The sequence below is a fragment of the Chiroxiphia lanceolata genome, chromosome 14, assembly GCF_009829145.1.
Source record: "Chiroxiphia lanceolata isolate bChiLan1 chromosome 14, bChiLan1.pri, whole genome shotgun sequence".
NCBI classification, from domain to species: domain Eukaryota; kingdom Metazoa; phylum Chordata; class Aves; order Passeriformes; family Pipridae; genus Chiroxiphia; species Chiroxiphia lanceolata.
Genome location: NC_045650.1, coordinates 3475477 through 3494509, shown reverse-complemented (window position 1 = coordinate 3494509; position 19033 = coordinate 3475477). Strand labels below are relative to the sequence as shown.

The 19033-nt window shown below is 50.3% G+C and overlaps 1 protein-coding gene across 1 annotated transcript in view; it reads left to right on the top strand.

Moving 5' to 3' along the window:
• LOC116794030 overlaps positions 1 to 19033 on the top strand; it is an 84458-nt gene that overhangs the window by 53310 nt on the left and 12115 nt on the right. The window contains exons 42-54 of the mRNA XM_032702346.1: positions 2854 to 2991; positions 4208 to 4402; positions 4791 to 4916; positions 6138 to 6263; positions 6454 to 6591; positions 7897 to 8019; positions 8963 to 9143; positions 10197 to 10260; positions 10671 to 10719; positions 11530 to 11645; positions 12466 to 12583; positions 12961 to 13060; positions 13388 to 13560. Of these exons, the coding sequence (XP_032558237.1) occupies positions 2854 to 2991; positions 4208 to 4402; positions 4791 to 4916; positions 6138 to 6263; positions 6454 to 6591; positions 7897 to 8019; positions 8963 to 9143; positions 10197 to 10260; positions 10671 to 10719; positions 11530 to 11645; positions 12466 to 12583; positions 12961 to 13060; positions 13388 to 13560 (1647 nt within the window). The remainder of the gene's footprint in view (positions 1 to 2853; positions 2992 to 4207; positions 4403 to 4790; positions 4917 to 6137; positions 6264 to 6453; positions 6592 to 7896; positions 8020 to 8962; positions 9144 to 10196; positions 10261 to 10670; positions 10720 to 11529; positions 11646 to 12465; positions 12584 to 12960; positions 13061 to 13387; positions 13561 to 19033) is intronic.

Genomic DNA, 19033 nt, shown 5'->3' with positions numbered 1-19033 from the left:
TTAGAGGTACGGGAATTTCCCGAGGAGGGGCTTATGCTCCTCAGCAGTTTTGACACCTAAAATAGCCCAAGTCTTTAGAGAAGACGAACCTAAGGGAGTCCTTTGAGTTTTCTGAAATGGAAAAAGGCCCGAGACAGCAAGTGGCATTCCCGAGCACTGGCAAGGCAAAGCTCCTTGCTGAAGACACCTTGAGAAATTGATTAATGGCCTTATGGGCCATGTTTGCCTGGGATAGCAAGGACCTGGACATGAAGTTGGAGGTGTAGATGGTGCCCTCAGTCCTCCTGATGTGTATTGCTGGTAACCAGAGGAATCCCGCTGGAGCCTGTGGGAAACTGCATTCGGAAAGTAATGGCTCCTTTCGTTTGTCTTTCGTTTTCGGTGCAGCATCGATTTTTAAAAAAATCCAAGAGTCTTGATGAGATGGCTCCTCTGATTGATGCAGCCAGGAGATCCACAACACCAGCACCAGAACCTCTGCTGGCTCCCTCTGATTCTGGACAAGAGGGTAAAGAAGAGAAAGCAGAGAAGGAAGTTGTCAAAGTAAAGCCTGAAGGAGTGAAATCAGTAAGTGCCAAAGTACATTAGCACTGCCTTTGGTGTCATTCAGAGCTACAAGTTCCTGAGCAGACAGCGCTCGGTCTTTGGGCCTAAAAAGTGTGAGGGCTGGAGTGGTGCCATGACATGGTGCTTCAGCCCAGCCACTGACCCCTGGAAAAGGGGTTTTGAACTTCCAGGTTGAGTCAGGGTCCCTTGCAGGAGACAGGAAGACAGGAGAAACTGTCCCTTGGGGATACCTGCCCCACCTGCACAGTTCAAAAATGCATGAAAATTGAAGAGGAAACTGCCCATGAACTCGTGTAAATCCACTCTTTTCTTCTCGTCCATTCACCTGGTGAAGTGGGCAGCAAGAGACAGTTTAAGAGCCCAACTTGTGGCCAAGTCTTCCAAAGGGTTTGCCTTTGAAATAGGATCTCGGGGCACCTCTGCAAGCCACCTTTCTGACATAAACTAATTCTTGCCACAGATCCTCAAGAGCTCTGCAATGGCAGGTGCTGCTGCAGAACCACAACCTGAAGAAGTCTCCTTTCCCGACACTGAAATGCCTCCACTGGCAAAGGAGGCAGAGGAAAGAAGGACTTGGAAAATAGCCAACGTAACTGTGGAGGAACAAGAAACAGAATGGCAGCGTTTCCAAGCTTGCAGAGACCTGAATGCTGCTTGAGGAAAACACCAACTTATGGACTTCCATGTTTTTACCCCAGTTCTGAACCCAGTTTAATGTACCCACACATATATCTCTCTATCAATCCCCTTCACTTGTACTACCCCAGACGTGCCTGAACTTGTCCCCTGTTATTTTCCACCAAAAGTTGTTTTCTCCCGTACTCTCCCCTGCTTTCCCGCTCATCCCACACTGATTGGCCAGAAAATGCCGCAGTGCGGAGTGAGCTCCCATTGGCCCCAGACACCTGACTCCTCCCAGGTTCCTCCCTCCTTCTCCCTACTCCCCAATCCTGTGGCACCCTGAGATGTCCGTCCCATGCTCCGCCCCGATTATCGGACCTCCCTCACCTCAACCCTATCTAAGTCCTCGTTCCTCTTAGTAAAGTAGTCATTGCACCCCCTCCTCTATCTTGTCGGACCTTTCTGTGCAGTGTCGCGTCCTTATTTCCTTCCCCACCGGGCGGTGGCACATATCTAGACTGATCTTTGCAGCCACTTCATTTTTAAATAAGCTTTTGTTGTTATTCATAGCTGGGAAGTCCCATTGATGGGGGTTTTGGTATGGTTTCGAATTGGGGAAGGAAAAACTTCAAGGAAAAACGGAAAGGGGGGGGGGGGGAACTGGGGCTTCCTTCAAATCGGGAGCGGGACTGCGTGGGGCCGGGGAGCTGTAGGGAGACTCCTGGCCACTGTGCTCAGTGCCTGGCCTCTTCCCCCCGCCCCACCGCATGGCCCAGGCTGAGAACCGTCGCCGCTGCTGCCTCAGTCTGGGGGCCGCCCCGCCTCATCGGCAACTGGTTTTGCCTCAGCCCTCAGGTGTTTTCACCTCAGCCCGCACCAATTTTCCCCTCAGCCCGCAGCCGGTTTTGCCTCAACCCACAGCCATTTCTGCCTCAGAACTGGGCCCCGCCCCCGCCTCAGCTGCAGCCGGTTTTGTCTAAGCCCAGAGCCATTCTCATCTCAGCCCTTGTGCCCTGCTGCTTCAGCCCCCAGCGGTTTTGCTTCAGCCTGGGGGTCACCCCAGCTCAGCTGAGGCCTCACTGATGCCGGGAAAAGGCGACGCTAGTAAAACTCAAGAGCCACAGGCGCTATTAAGCCGCTACTTCTTTATTACGCTGCCGGACGCGCGGCGGATGACTCCGCCTGACACGCGCCACCGCTCCCCCCTCACGGCTCCCGTTTTCTCCCCGTAGGTCATCCAGATCCATCGCACGGGTTTACATATTCATGAACTACCCCAGAGTGGGCGCTGTTCTATGCCAATCTCCGGACACGTCTTCTGGCACCTGCCCACTTCTCTCGGGTGGTCGTCTCGGGTCCTCTGACTCTGGACAGGAGTCATGAAGAGGAAGAATGAAGAGGAGAATGAAGAGGAAGAAGAGGAGAAGGAACTTGTGGCTGTTGAAGAAGTAGTGCCGGAAGGAATGAAAGCTTTGGTTAGCACTGCCTTTGGGGTCATTCAGAGCTGCAAGTTCCTAATATTTTAGCAGTATTTGTTTTGTCCTAATGTTGATTACGGCTCCTGGAGAAGCCCCAGGTCAACTCTCAGAAAGCAAGGACTTTGCTGGAGCTCTTCCCCTCGGGGAGGGATGGTTAATGGCTGTCTTGTGTTTCCTTTGTCCCAAGCCTAAGGACGTGCCACCCGAGCTGGAGACTCCGAGAAACCTGTCTCCTGTGTTCCCTTCCTTCCTGCAGCCTTGCCTGAACGGGCATGTGAGGCCCCGATGGCCTACCAGGCTGCTTCTGCAAGCAAAGTGGCTGCAGGTGAAACAGCTGTCCAGGGATGGGCTTTATCATCAGCTAAACTCAGAGGCATCAGGAAGCCTCCTCTCCTACTAATCTCCAGTCTTGGTGCTTTTCAAATGATAACTAAGTAGCATCACAGAATAATTTGGCTTGGAAGGGGCCTTTAAGTGGCATCTAGTCCAACCCCCCTGCAACGAGCAGGGGCATCTTCAACTAGACCAAGTTGCTCAGAACGTTTCCTCCAAGGAAAGGTCTTCCACCATCTGGTCCTGTCTGTGGCCCTGGCTTGTACTTTGGGAGGACACTTGGTTGTACCTGGTGGCAAAAGACCTGGAGTAGAATAATAGCAGGTCCAGAGGCTGAAATGGTGTTGGAGGAGGGGGACCCAAGGAAGCAGTCCCAGCCAAGTGGTCGGAGTATTAATGGCCTGGGAGAAGGAAGGGGCTGTGGGGAGCTCACTGTGAGCCTCAGAGGGGACCCAGTTTGTCCCTCCTGCCCCACTCTTCGAGGTTTCTGCCACCCAAGGAGGGACAGCTGAGCGGGCCTTGTCCAAGCCCCATTTGCTGCCTGGCACATTCAAGCAGGCCAGAAGTGCTCCAGGGTTCTGGCAGGTTTTGTGGCAGAGAGAGGGAGCTGCAGAAGGTGCCGCTGGGCTGTCCCTGCTGGGAAGGAAGGTGGCAGCCGGCACTTGGAGGGGCAGGGGTGGAATGCAGACACTGCTCTCCCTGCAAGCCAGAGCTGAGTCCATCAGCGCTCTGCCCCTTGTGTCCCTGCTCTTGTCTGGGTGCTGAGAACCTCCACCTCAGTGCTCTTCAGAACAACACACAGGCCTGGCATTGACCTTGCTTAGAGGTACGGGAATTTCCCGAGGAGGGGCTTATGCTCCTCAGCAGTTTTCACAACTAAAATAGCCCAAGTCTTTAGAGAAGACGAACCTAAGGGAGTCCTTTGAGTTTTCTGAAATGGAAAAAGGCCCGAGACAGCAAGTGGCATTCCCGAGCACTGGCAAGGCAAAGCTCCTTGCTGAAGACACCTTGAGAAATTGATTAATGGCCTTATGGGCCATGTTTGCCTGGGATAGCAAGGACCTGGACATGAAGTTGGAGGTGTAGATGGTGCCCTCAGTCCTCCTGATGTGTACTGCTGGTAACCAGAGGAATCCCGCTGGAGCCTGTGGGAAACTGCATTTGGAAAGTAATGGCTCCTTTCTTTCTCTGTTTTTTCCTTTGGGCAGCATCCATTTTTAGAAAAATCCGATAGTCTCGCCAACATGAGTCCTCTGCTCGATGCAGCCAGGAGCTCCCGTGCAGAGAGGTTCACAACACCATCACCAGAACCTCTGCTGGCTCCCTCTGTTTCTGGACAAGAGGGTAAAGAAGAGCAAGCAGAGAAGGAAAACGTCAAAGCAAAGCCTGAAGGAATGAAATCAGTAAGTGCCAGCTTTGGTACGCACTGCCTTGGGTGTCAATCAGAGCTGCAAGTTCCTGAGCAGACAGTGCTTGCCATGCATGGCTGAAGAGTGTGAGGGCTGGAGCCCTGCCATGACACGGTGCTTCAGCCCAGCCCCTGACACCTGGAAAAGGGGGTTTGACCCTGTTTAGGCTTTAGATTGCCGTGCAGGATTCCTAGGAGACAGGAGAAACTGTCCCCTGGACGTACTTGCCCCTCCACAGGGCCTATTTCAGAAAATCCATGAACAATGAACAAGAAATTGGCCGGGCCCTTGCGTCCAATGACCCTTTTGTTATTGCGTGTAACTGTCCAACCTTGCGAGGGACAGAATGGTGACTGTCCCTGACTCTACTGACTGTCCCCAGGGCACAAACGTGACACCAGAACCTCTGCTGGCTCCCTCTCTTTCTGGACAAGAGGGTAAAGAAGAGCAAGTGGACAATGAACCCGTGGCTGTTGTTGGAGCCGCAGAGCCTGAAGCTATTAAATCAGTAATTGCCACAGCACATTAGCATTGCCTTTGGTGTGATTTAGAACTTGTGATGAGAGCAAGCTTGCTTTTCACGGCTGAAGAGTGTGAGGGCTGGAGTGCTGCCATGTCATGGTGCTTCAGCCCAACCAGTGACACCTGGAAAAGGGGTTTTGAACTTCCAAGTTGAGCCAGAGTGTCCCTTGCAGGACACACAGCAATAACTGTGCCCTGGGGTTATCTGCCCGTCTGCACAAGGTAGTTGAGAAAATCTAAGCAAACTGAAGTTGGAAGTGGCCTTGTGTCAAATGAGCCTTTTGTTATTGTGTGTAACTATCCAACCTTGCAAGGGACAGAATGGTGACTGTCCCGGACTCTACTGATGCCTTAAGCCCCTAATGGTTTTTTATTTTTCCAATATTTGTTAGCCTTGTGAGTTTTAGAAGTAGATTTTAAAAGCAGCAACCCTCACTCCCTTGTCCCTTTCCCTGTAGCAGCCTTAGTTTACACATTCCTTAACCCTCTTACCCCGTTCTATGTGCCCTATCTCACTCCTACCCGCGAATCCAGTAGAAATGTTTAGTCTTTTGTCAAGGCAAGGCCTAGATTGTTTGCAGAAGAGCATATCAGGGCCTGAACAAGAAAATGAAGTCAAGAACTGGGTGACTATGCACCCTTTGTGCTCTGAAGATGGTGAAGATGATGAAGTAGAGGGTCACAGTAGAACTGTGAGTTTGGCCTGCTCCAACAGAGTGCCAGCCTGAGAGGCCGAAAGCAAGTCCATGAAAGAAAGTCCACGTCAGTGCCTTTGCAGCAGCAGCAGCAGAAGCAGCCAAGGGATCCCTGGCTCTTTTCTCATTTTCTGTTCAAGAGCTTTTCAACAGGGGAAGGTCTGGGTTTGCAGGCAGAAGATTGTTTGCTGCTTTTAGCCATGGTGGGACATCGAAGTCAGAGCAATATGCAGCACTGTCTAACTAGTTGGTAGAGAGAGCAAATTTGGGACAATGCGATGTAATGCTCTGCCACTGAGAGGCAGCTGGGACTGTGGAGGGATTTCAACTCCCCTAATTTGCTAGACAGTTAAATTGGCCTGGGACATGCGCACTGTAGAACTGAGGCCCGTAGGACCAAGTGCATGTCTAGGCTGGTTTCTCATGTGTAAACAGATTAAAGCGGTGTGAAACTATCCAACCTTGCGAGGGACAGACAGGTGACTGTCCCTGACTCTACTGACTGTCCCCAGGACACAACAGCGACACCAGAACCTCTGCTGGCTCCCTCTGACTCTGGACAGGAGAACGAAGAGGAAGAAGTGGAGAAGGAACCTGTGGCTGTTGGAGAAGTAATGCCTGAAGGAATGAAAGCTTTGGTATGCACTGCCTTTGGTGTCATTCAGAGCTGCAAGTTCCTAATATTTTAGCAGTATTTGTTTTGTCCTAGTGTTGATTACGGCTCCTGGAGAAGCCCCAGGTCAACTCTCAGAAAGCAAGGACTCTGCTGGAGCTCTTCCCCTCGGGGAGGGATGGTTAATGGCTGTCTTGTGTTTCCTTTGTCCCAAGCCTAAGGATGTGCCACCCGAGCTGGAGACTCCCAGAAATCCGCCGCCTGTGTTCCATTCCTTCCTGCAGTCTTGCCTGAACGGGCATGTGAGGCCCCGATGGCCTACCAGGCTGCTTCTGCAAGCAAAGTGGCTGCAGGTGAAACAGCTGTCCAGGGATGGGCTTTATCATCAGCTAAACTCAGAGGCATCAGGAGGCCTCCTCTCCTACTAATCTCCAGTCTCAGTGCTTTTCAAATGATAACTAAGTAGCATCACACAATAATTTGGCTTGGAAGGGACCTTTAAGTGGCATCTAGTCCAACCCCCCTGCAACGAGCAGGGACATCTTCAACTAGACCGGGTTGCTCAGAGCCCTGTCCCACCTGACCAGGGGTGGGGTATCCACTTCCTGTGCCAGTGTTTCAGCACCCTCATTCTAAACAATGACTTCCTTGGATGTAACCAGAATCTATCCTCTTCCACTTGAAAACCATGACCCTTTGTCCCATTGCAACAGGCCCTGCAAAAAGATGTGTCCCCTTGAAGGACTGAAAGGCCACAATAAGCCGTCCCTGGCACCTTCTCTTCTCCAGTGCCATCTGTCTTGGCCTTTCCTCCGAGGAAAGGTCTTCCACCATCTGGTCCTGTCTGTGGCCCTGGCTTGTACTTTGGGAGGACACTTGGTTGTACCTGGTGGCAAAAGACCTGGAGTAGAATAACAGCAGGTCCAGAGGCTGAAATGGTGTTGGAGGAGGGGGACCCAAGGAAGCAGTCCCAGCCAAGTGGTCGGAGTATTAATGGCCTGGGAGAAGGAAGGGGCTGTGGGGAGGTCACTGTGAGCCTCAGAGGGGACCCAGCTTGTCCTTCCTGCCCCACTCTTCGAGGTTTCTGCCACCCAAGGAGGGACAGCTGAGCGGGCCTTGTCCCAGCCCCATTTGCTGCCTGGCACATTCAAGCAGGCCAGAAGTGCTCCAGGGTTCTGGCAGGTTTTGTGGCAGAGAGAGGGAGCTGCAGAAGGTGCCACTGGGCTGTCCCTGCTGGGAAGGAAGGTGGCAGCCAGCACAGGGAGGGGCAGGGGGGGAATGCAGACACTGCTCTCCCTGCAAGCCAGAGCTGAGTCCATCAGCGCTCTGCCCCTTGTGTCCCTGCTCTTGTCTGGGTGCTGAGAACCTCCACCTCAGTGCTCTTCAGAACAACACACAGGCCTGCATCCTCCTGGCATTGACCTTGCTTAGAGGGGCTTTGAACTTCCAAGTTGAGCCAGAGTGTCCCTTGCAGGACACATAGCAATAACTGTGCCCTGGGGTTACCTGCCCATCTGAATAGCCTAGCTGAGAAAATCTGTGCAAATTGAACAAGAAAGTTGCCTTGTGTCAAATGAGCCTTTTGTTATTGTGTGTAACTATCCAACCTTGCAAGGGACAGACAGGTGACTGTCCCTGACTCTACTGACTGGCCCCAGGACACAACAGCGGCACCAGAACCTCTGCTGGCTCCCTCTGACTCAGGACAGGAGATTGAAGAGGAAGAAGTGGAGAAGGAACCTGTGGCTGTTGGAAAAGTAATGCCTGAAGGAATGAAATCAGTAAGTGCCAGCTTTGGTACGCACTGCCTTTGGTGAAAGCTCCTGAGCAGACAGTGCTTGCCATGCATGGCTGAGGATTGTGAGGGCTGCAGCCCTGCCATGACATGGTGCTTCAGCCCAGCCACTGACACCTGGAAAAGGGATTTTGACTCTTCCTGTTTAGGCTTTAGATTGCCGTGCAGGATTCCTAGGAGACAGGAGAAACTGTCCCCTGGACGTACCTGCCCCTCCACAGGGCCTATTTCAGAAAATCCATGAAAAATGAACAAGAAAGTGGCCTTGTGTCCAATGACCCTTTTGTTATTGTTTGTAACTATCCAACCTTGCAAGGGACAGAATGGTGACTGTCCCTGACTCTACTGACTGTCCCCAGGGCACAACACTGGCACCAGAACCTCTGCTGGCTCCCTCTCTTTCTGGACAAGAGGGTAAAAAAGAGCAAGCGGACAATGAACCCGTGGCTGTTGTTGGAGCCGCAGAGCCTGGAGAAATTAAATCAGTAAGTGCCAGAGTACATTAGCATTGCCTTTGGTGTATTTTAGAACTTGTGATGAGAGCAAGCTTGCTTTTCATGGCTGAAGAGTGTGAGGGCTGGAGTCCTGCCATGACATGGTGCTTCAGCCCAGCCACTGACACCTGGAAAAGCAGTTCTGAACTTCCAAGTTGAGTCAGAGTGTCCCTTGCAACTGTGCCCTGGAGGGTAGTTGCCCCTCTGCACAACCTAGTTGAGAAAATGCATGAAAATTGAAGAGGAAACTGCCCATGAACTCGTGTAAATCCACTCTTTTCTTCTCATCCATTCACTTGGTGAAGTGGGCAGCAAAAGACAGTTTAAGAGCCCGACTTGTGGCCAACAGCATCTTCCCAGGGGTTTGCATTTGAACTATGATCTCAGGGCATCTCTGCAAGCCACCTTTCTGACATAAACTAATTCCCTCCACAGATCCTCAAGAGGCCTGGTGCTGGTGCAGCACGACAACCTAAAAAAGTCACCTTTGCCAACACTGAAATGCCAAGCACAAGCACCGGGAAAGGCAACGCTCGGAAGAAGAGCATTCCAAAGAAATTCACAGACCGGCCGCCAACGCTGTCCCCACTAACACGACTTTTCCTGGCTGAGCTCAGTACGTATCATGTATTTCCTGTCTGGTACAGCAGTCCATGGTATGCGTGTCAGCTTTAGTTCTACTAAAGGAAGAGAGGAAGCAACAGAGCACTGTGGCTGTTCCTTCTGCCTCTGAGGGCAGCTGGGGCTGGATTCAGTTTTCCTGAGCTTCCATCTACGCTCCAGGCAAAGGCAGAGCTGGTTTCTGGTTGAGCAGAAGGCTTTGACCTAGTGAATGACCTAGTGAACTCCTGTGTGCAGAGGGCCAAACCCAAGAGAATATTAGGGTTCCTAAATTCTCTTTAGACTCCTGACTCCTCACAAGTCATTGGAGTACAAAGACTTTGCTGAAATCTCTAAGGTTGAAGACAAACAGTGTGGTTCTTCAAATGGCACAGGCAAGGTCCTCTTCAGAACTCAGCCTGCTGATCAGTGATGAGGGTCCTAGTTCTTAAAGCCCCATCCTCAGGGATTAGAACTTGAGATGCTGCTCTTGAACACCATAAAGGCTTTTTTTTGTCAAATTGCTGAAAGGCTGGGCAGATTCCATCCTCTCCTGTAAACATCTGATAATATTCTTTCTGTTCTGAAAATGGCACTTGTTCACAACAGTAGATTCCACAACTCAATTTAATTGTCAAAATTTAATTTTTAATGCATTTAATTTAGTGCATTTAATCATCAAAACCACTAAACTTTTGGCTGAATCACACGGAGTGTTTCTCTCCAAGAAAATAAGGGCTCTGTTGCTCCAGCTCTCCTTAATGTTTGTAGACAACAAACTCTTGCATTGGTGCCTGTTCTTTTCTGATTTCTGTCTTCTCTAAGCATTCCTCCATGGGTTTGGTTTCCTATCAAGGTAAACCCTCAAAAGACTGTGGAAAATCAGTCTTTGTGGAGCCACCTCTGCGTCGGAGCTGCCTCTGCTGTTGTGGTTATTGTTGTTGTTGTTGCTGTTGTTACCAGCTGACTACAAAGGGCTCACAGCCCCGCACAGTGGGGCTGCCTTTCAGATCTGCTGGAAGGTGGTATCTCTGCTTCACATGAGCATCTTTTATCTTGTTTCTTTCAGAGGGCATTGTGAGTGAGGGGAACCCTGCGAAGAAATACACTTTACAGCAGCAAATTGGCCAAGGGTAAGTCCAATCTCAGCTACTTCCACCAAACCATGGGCCAGGGATTTTGCTGGTGTCATATCAAGCATGCAGTCGGGCAAGCTGCAAACATGGGCAGACACTGGGCTTACATCCTCCTGTCTGTCAGTCCTGATCAGTATTTAATAACTGTGGTCAGAAGGCATTGTCAAAGACAACTCGATGCTGGCAGTCTCTTGCCTGTAACAAGGAGCAGGACGTGGAGTATGTCCTATGTTTTCTCCTGGCCACCCTGCATGGCAGAGGGCTGCTGGGCTGCTGGGCTGCTGGGCTGCTGGCTGAAGCCGAGTGTTTTATAAACACTCTGGGCAGCAGAGCTCTGCTCTCTGGGCTGGCTTTCTCGCCCAGGGCCTAAACATCTTCTCCTTTCTTGGCTGCTGCTCTGTTTCTAGGACTTTTGGAACTGTTTTCCGAGGAGCTGACATTGCCACAGGAGGACAGGTAAGGGCCAGCACCCCCGGCAGATTTTGCAGCTCTCAAGTGCTTTCCCCTCCGCTGGGAGCTGTGGCCACAGCCCTGGGTGGCCACGAGATCTTTGCTGCACAGACTGTTCCTCTGAGGGCAGACAAGTGTCAGCCTGCAACACACAGTTTGGACAGACCTTGTCCTTATTAAGTCCCCAAAAGAACGCAAGGAGGGCAGCGGTATCTTTCAGAGAAGGACACCTTTGCTCAGACTTATTTACTGACTATGCTAATGCATCAGCTACTTGGTGGCTCCTTCCCCAGCTGCAGTGCTGCACTTGGGAAGTGCACTTACAGTGCAGGAGTCTGCAAGGGATCGAAAGGCCCTGAGCGCTGCTCATAACCCCGGGCACATCCATAAAGTACCCTAGAATGGGTTCTTCCTTTTCAAACCCAGAAAAGAACTGCAAAGAGGAACTGGGTTAAAAAATGTTCTTTAGAACAGCAAAATCAAACTTCAAGATGATAGAAAGTGCAGGGATTGTATTTTTTTTTGTGAAACCTCCATGACCTTTTAGGATGGGATTTCCCCCATTATGGATTGATTGTTTGCAGACCATTTGTCCAGAGTTTACAAGGCAAAATGTCTCTAGCCATGTGTCCTGTAACTGGCACACAAGGGCGAGTGGAGGAATCGTCTCTTGTCCTGTCAGTTAAGAAGCTCTGGTGTCTAATCCCAGGCAGTTTGGCCCACCCTGGTTCCATCATTCCAAAAACACCTGCTCCATGTGCGCTGTGGTCCCGTGCAACAGATTTCTCAAATCTGTGGCTTTTAATCTCCTTTTAGGTGGCCATCAAGAGGATTGTTGTTCCCAACAGAAAGTACGAAAGAGAGCTAGTTTTAACTGAGGTTGAACTCTTGAGTAGCGTGAGGCACCCCAATATCGTTCGCTATATAGACAGGTGAGTGGTTCTGGGATTATCACGTCGAGGTTCATTGACACACTGCAAGCCAAAGGCTAAAAAGCCACACTGGTCACTGGAAGAACATGGAGCTCTTCATTATTTCTCAACTCCTCCACCTGCAGTGGATGGGAGGAGCTTGCCTTGTGTCTGCCTTGGCCTTTTCTGGTATAGGTAGTTTGAAGCGTGTCTTCCAAAACCTGCATCTGCCATGTCTTCCTAAAGCCACAGCCCTTCAGTTCACTACCTCCCTCTTCTTTTGGGGTCTGGTTTTTTTCAAACTGATCATCTTTTCTGTGCCTTAATGATACGTGCTGATAAACCCTCCTAGAAATTATTGTCCTTGGGGTTTTCCCTCTACTTTCTGTTGCTGTGGATGCCAGGAAGACTAGGCTCTTGTTTGCACAACCACACAGTGTGCCAGTGTTTAAATGGTTTTCCCTCTTTCTGAATGCACTTTATGCAATGTTTTCCAAGGGGTTGACCAACATCTGCCCTCAGTGGTGCACACTCTCCTCCCGTGGAGAAGTCTGTGTTGCCTGCTTCCTGGAGTTCAGGCTGGAAGGGATGAGTTAAGATGATGAAGCAGCTGATGGCAACGTCCTGGCTCCAGATTTCTCTCTGCTGTCACTAAACTGCATTTTTGCCTTGCTTGCCATCTAAGACATCTCCTTTTCCACAGATGAGCCTTTCTCATTTAGCCTGCTCAGATTCTGTCTTCATTTACAAGTGACCTGGCAAGAAAACTCAACTGCAGTCTTTCCCCTAAGGTCATTGAGCTGTGCCCATTCATCTCCATGCTGTGGGTTTCTTCTTTCAGCTACCTTTTCAATGAAGAACTCTGGCTGGTGATGGAATATGTGGAGGGATGCACCTTAGGCGATGTCATTTCCAAACAAGCTCTCGAGGAAGAGATGATAGCCTCTATCAGTCGGGAGGTAAGGGATGCTGCCCTTGCTTCTGACAGCTTGGACAGGATGGTTCTTTGCAAAAGGTGATAAGAACAGGAGTGATTTCCTGTTCAGAGCTTTGTTTCTGTGTCGCTGTTATGATGTGGAGAAGAAAAGAGCATCCAAGTGAACGGCCTGCCAGTCTCACTGCATTTCTTGTACTCTGTTATTATCCTCCTATAATGTTGTTGTACTTTCTTTTTTAGTTTAATTTCAATTTATTTATTTTTCTAAACTTTGCCACTTGAGGTATGTCTGCAATTGATGTGTCCCCTGGAAATTTGATCTTTTAGAGCCATTTCCTTTTTTGTGCAATAAAATCAGCCTAATTAATTTTTTCCTCTCATTTCTTTGTTTAATCTCAGTGCCTGAAAGCCCTGGACTTCCTTCATTCAAATCGAGTGATCCACAGAGACATCAAAAGTGACAATATTCTTCTGGGAATGGATGGATCTGTCAAATTGAGTAGGTGTTCTTGGTCAGGCACAGCGTTCCCGGGAGGCAGGGTCTGGGGCTGCCTTTGAGTGCCTGCACGTTCCCCAGAAGTGGTGCTGGTGGGAGTGCCCAGCCCACTGCTGTAAGCTGAGAGCAGAGTTGCAATGTGCAGAGAGCTCTAGAGAGGATGAGGCTGTCAAGAGTGCCTTTGGTTTGGGTTTGTCCCTTCCAGAGGAAACAGAGCACAGCCACTCTTCCAGCCAGATTCAACACTGTGCTCTCAGACTGAGAGTGGGGAATTCTTGTGCTTGCTTTCATAATTCAAGCCAGTTTTAACACTATTTCTTTTTTCTGCAGTTGATTTTGGCTTATGTGCTTGGCTTCAGCCCCAGCGGAAGACATGGAGGTCATTTTTTGCAACTCCTTTCTATATGGCATCAGAAATGTTGAGAAGAGACAGATACGATGCCAAAGTGGACATCTGGGCCCTTGGCATCACGGCACTAGAAATGGTGGATGGTCCTACACAGGTAAGGTGCAAATACTGTCAGAGAGCCCTGCCTTTCTCCCCTGAGCCATATCTTTCTCCCACTCACATCAGCTTGAGCTAGTCCCACCAAGGCCCACGTCTAAAAGTGTCCTGGAGCACATCTGCTCACAGGAGAAGCGACATGTGCCAGTGCAGAAATGGGCCATTCTGGCCTCCAACAATGCTTGAATTCCTCCTGTGCTCTTTGAACTCCCTTGCAGCTGGATCTCCCAATGGCAGGAATTTTTCAGCAGCAGGATTCTCCCGTTGGAGAATTACTGTGAAAAGCATTCCAAGGGTATCTGCAGGCCAGAAGTCTTTTCAAACTTGGACCAGTGCCCACTGCTTACCTGAGCCTTTCAGGGCAGGTCACTGCTTCTAGTACTGCCACAATTATGCATTAGCCAGTACATTTCTAAAAGTAGGTTCTAGCACAGCTCCTTGTAGGAAGCCAATGTATTTTCAAGTTTCCAGTTTCAGAGGCTAATTCCCTAAAATGAAATGACCCGCTTTTACACCAAAGGAGTGTGCAATGGCCCAGGAAGGTATACTGGGATAAAACCCCATGACTAAGAGCTGAAACCAAGTTAAATGCTGCACAGTTAATTCCTGAGGAAGGCAACAATTATGGAAAATGTCAGTCTTCCAGTCTTTCAGAAAAAGGTTCCTGACTTTTCTTGGAAGACTTCTTTTGGATTGCATTTGCCTTGCAGAAGGCAACAAAAAGAGATGAAGGCAATTAGCAGGACTGGTCTGGATGCTGAAAATTCTCTGCTTCCTTAAACTCAAATGTTGATCAGGGCTCCTGGAGAAGCCCCAGGTCAACTCTCAGAAAGCATGGACTGGCCTGTGCTGGAGCTCTTCCCCTCAGGGAGGGATGCTTAATGGCTGTCTTGTGTCTCTTTTGTCCCAGCCTAAGGACATGCCACCCGAGCTGGAGACTCACAGAAACCTGTCTCCTGTGTTCCATTCATTCCTGCAGTCCTGCCTGAACCAGAATGCGAAGCATCGATGGACGGCCAGGAAGCTGCTGAAGGTAAAGTGGCTGCAGGTGAAACAGCTGTCCAGGGTAACCAGAGGAATCCCGCTGGAGCCTGTGGGAAACTGCATTTGGAAAGTAATGGCTCCTTTCGTTTTTCTTTCGTTTTCGTTGCAGCATCCGTTTTTAAAAAAATCCAAGAGTCTTGATGAGATGGCTTCTCTGATTGATGCAGCCAGGAGAAGATCCACAACACAGGCATCAGAACCTCTGCTGGCTCCCTCTGATTCTGGACAAGAGGGTAAAGAAGAGAAAGCAGAGAAGGAAGTTATCAAAGCAAAACCTGAAGGAGTGAAATCAGTAAGTGCCAAAGTACATTAGCACTGCCTTTGGTGTCATTCAGAGATGCAAGTTTCTGAGCAGACAGCGCTTGCTCTTTGGGACTGAAGAGTGTGAGGGATGGAGCCCTGCCATGACATGGTGCTTCAGCCCAGCCACTGATACCTGGAAAAGTTGAGTCAGGGTCCCTTGCAGGAGACAGGAGACAGGAGAAACTGTCCCTTGGGGATACCTGCCCCTCTGCACAGTTCAAAAATCCATGAAAATTGAAGAGGAAACTGCCCATGAACTCGTGTAAATCCACTCTTTTCTTCTCGTCCATTCACCTGGTGAAGTGGGCAGCAAAAGACAGTTTAAGAGCCCGACTTGTGGCCAACAGCATCTTCGCAAGGGTTTGCTTTTGAAATATGATCTCAGGGCATCTCTGCAAGCCACCCTTATGACAGAACCTAATTCTTGCCACAGATCCTCAAGAGCTCTGCAATGGCAGCTGCTGCTGCAGCACCACAACCTGAAGAAGTCTACTCTCCTGACACTGAAATGCCTCCACTGGCAAAGGAGGCAGAGTAAGAAGGAAATGCCGCAGTGCGGAGTGAGCTCCCACTGGCCCCAGACACCTGACTCCTCCCAGGTTCCTCCCTCCTTCTCCCTACTCCCCAATCCTGTGGCACCCTGAGATGTCCGTCCCATGCTCCGCCCCGGTTATCGGACCTCCCTCACCTGAACCCTATAGAAGTCCTCGTTACTCTTAATAAAATAGACATTGCACCCCCTCCTTCTCGTTTGTGGGACCCTTTTGTGCAGTGTCGCGTCCTTATTTCCTTTCCCGCTGGGCCGTGGCACGTGTCTACTCTGATCTTGCAGCCACTTCATTTTTAAATAAACTTTTGTTGTTATTCATAGCTGGGAAGTCCCATTGATGGGGGTTTTGGTATAGTTTGGAACTGGGGAAGGGTTTCTTTCATTCATCGTCTCCAGACCACATTGCCTTTGGAATACATCCCACTGGCCTGCTTCTGCCCAGTCGTGGTACTTCTATATGAGGAAGAAAGTGCAGCTGCAAGTCCAGACACAACCAGATGGAGAGTGGGGCAGACCAAACACCCCGTTGGGTACAGGTGTTCAACTGGGACCGTAGAGTGTTTGAGCTCTTGACAACTGGGTTTGTATGACTACTTGCAATCTCTCTGCCTGGATGAGAGTCTTCCTCAGCTGAAAAAGCAGAAGGTCAGCCCATGTGCTCCGAAAGGGCACGTCTGATGCGAGGCTTTCAGAGCAGCAGTGTGAGGGGCTGAGCCCCCGCAGAGCCCTGGCAGAGCGCAGAGCAGCCTCAGCATGCGCAGAGCCAGGCTGGAAGGAGCCCAGCCCGGGGTGCTTGCATCTTTCTGGGACCAGACTAATCTTCCAGACTCAGAGACAAACTGGCTGTGGGCTGCTCCAGAGGGGAATCGTGGCCAGGCATGGAAATGCACGGACTGATGGGATTTGCCACCTTGGGTCTGCGCAGCACTCGAGAAGGGCAAAGGAGAGCAGAGTGATGGAGTCGTTTCTGGCGATGCCTCCTGACCTCTTGGTTGCCTCGTGGCTCCTGGGAAAGGTCGGGAGTGTCTGTGCCACTCTGAACAGAGGGGGAGGCAGCTGGGCTGTTCCACAGCCTTGTGCTCAGGTGAGTGTCCTTTAGGCATCCCAGTTCTGCCCTGGGAACTGAGGCTGACACAGAGGGTGACAGCCTTCCCTGGGAGAGGCCCCACAAAAGGGCGGATCCTCATGGCTTGGAGGCTCCCCATGAAACGGCACAACTGACATCAGGGAGATTATTAAATGTGGGAGCATTATATGGGGGGTGTGCAAATTTATACAATATATAGACACACAATGTACTGTAGAATTATGACCGTTGTATATAGATAGTGTTGTAATAGATTAGTAGTTGTAACATCATTTACTCATCAAATTAGTAGTAGTAATAGTTGTAGTAATTTACTCTTTTAATAGTATTCCATGTTATATTTATATATATATATATATATATATATATATAGAACTGAAATCAAGGTTCTGTTAAGGCCGGTGGACTGTAAGTTGCAGAATGGGCAATTAATCTGTCAGTACTATAAGCTGATAGTCCTGCAGCTGCACTTCCTATGCTGACAAAACAAGTTGTTATGCCTTTCTGAATAAGTCTTTTGTATATTGTCTAAAAGTGTACGCTTAAAGTAACGAAGGAACGGACAAGGATCAAAGGGTCAAGAACGAAGACGATAAAAAAGTATCTAAAATGAACATCAGGAGAGGCCTACACACTAGGCCTCAAGGACGGATGAACTAATGCACCTGGCAACTGAAGCGAGCCTGAAAAGAACCAACCAGATCCAGACTTGCGAACTCGGATCCAATAGAAGGATAATAAGTGACTATGGGAAGGGAATTGACAATAGTATAAAGAATACTGGTTTTGTCCACTGCTTTGCTGGCCGTGAATGGAGCAGGGGTCTCCCCGGCAGTTGATTTGCTTATTTGCAATTTATATAAATCTTTAATAAATTTTTTTTGCTACTATATTTTAGCCTAAGTTTCATTTTACTTATAACAGTGTGTTACAGTACTATGGGCATACCTGGACTCTGTACTGTCTAGGGCACTTGCACAACACCCCATAACTCTCCTACACTATAGCCCCTTACATAATGCTCCCTTATACATAGATAATGTACATACGTGTGTGTGTGTGTAGAGAGAGAGAGAATGTGTAAATAGCGTGTAGATATAGTGTGTAGATATAGTGTCTATATATGTATCATTTGTGTGGGAACAGGAAAAAATTAAAGGAAAAACAGAATGGGGGGGAGGGGTGGGGACGGAACTGGGGCTTCCTTCAAGTTGGGAGCGGGACCGCGTGGTGCCGGGGAGCTGTAGAGAGACTCCTGGCCACTGTGCTCAGTGCCTGGCCTCTTCCCCCCGCCCCACCCCATGGCCCAGGCTGAGAACCGTCGCCGCTGCTGCCTCAGTCTGGGGGCCGCCCCGCCTCATCGGCAACTGGTTTTGCCTCAGCCCTCAGGTGTTTTCCCCTCAGCCCACACCAATTTTTCTCTCAGCCCACAGTTGTTTTTGCCTCAGCCCACAGCCATTTCTGCCTCAGAACTGGGCCCCCCCCGCCTCAGCTGCAGCTGGTTTTGTCTAAGCCCAGAGCCATTCTCATCTCAGCCCTTGTGCCCTGCTGCTTCAGCCCGCAGCGGTTTTTGCTTCAGCCTGAGGGTCACCCCAGCTCAGCTGAGGCCTCACTGATGCCGGGAAAAGGCGACGCTAGTAAAACTCAAGAGCCACAGGCGCTATTAAGCCGCTACTTCTTTATTACGCTGCCGGACGCGCGGCGGATGACTCCGCCTGACAGGCGCGACCGCTCCCCCCTCACGGCTCCCGTTTTCTCCCCGTAGGTCATCCAGATCCATGGCACGGATTTACATATTCATGAACTACCCCACAGTGGGCGCTGTTCTATGCCGATCTCGGGACACGCCTTCTGGCGCCTGCCCACTTCTCTCGGGTGCTCGTCGGGGATGAAGGCTTAGAGTCTGCCTCTCACTGAACGCTTCACCTCGCTCTCGGAGCACGCGCACTCTCTCAGCACCTTCCCCTCAGCAGGCAGCAAAGAGAGAGACCCCCTCACACGGACCCGCTGGTCCGTGGCCCTGATATTCCACTGTAGCAGACAGAAAGGCTATTCAGGGCCCCAGTAAATCTTACACGCACACAGAAGTTGGATAGGAGAAGGATTTAAGAGCTCCATGTCCACTGAGGGTTCCGACCCTGTAGGTTTCCCACAAACCTAAGGGAATTTGGTTCTTGCAGGTGCACCAGGAGCTCAGTGCTGGGCAGAGAACTTTCTTGGGAGAAAGTCTGACTTGAGTGGCTATGGGAGAAGTGGCCAAAGGGGGGAGAACGGGCAGGAAGCACCCACGGGGGCACCCACACTCTGACAGCTGCTCCAAGGGCTCCCCTGCCACGTGTGGAACACGGACGTGTCCCTGAGGGATTCCCAACAAATGCTGTCCATGTCAGGCAATCACAGCTGTTCTGAATGCCCTCCAAGCCTCTCCACGGTAAAAGGGGAGAAGCCCAGCTTGGGACAGTGAGGGCTGAGCCGTGAGGGCTGCCG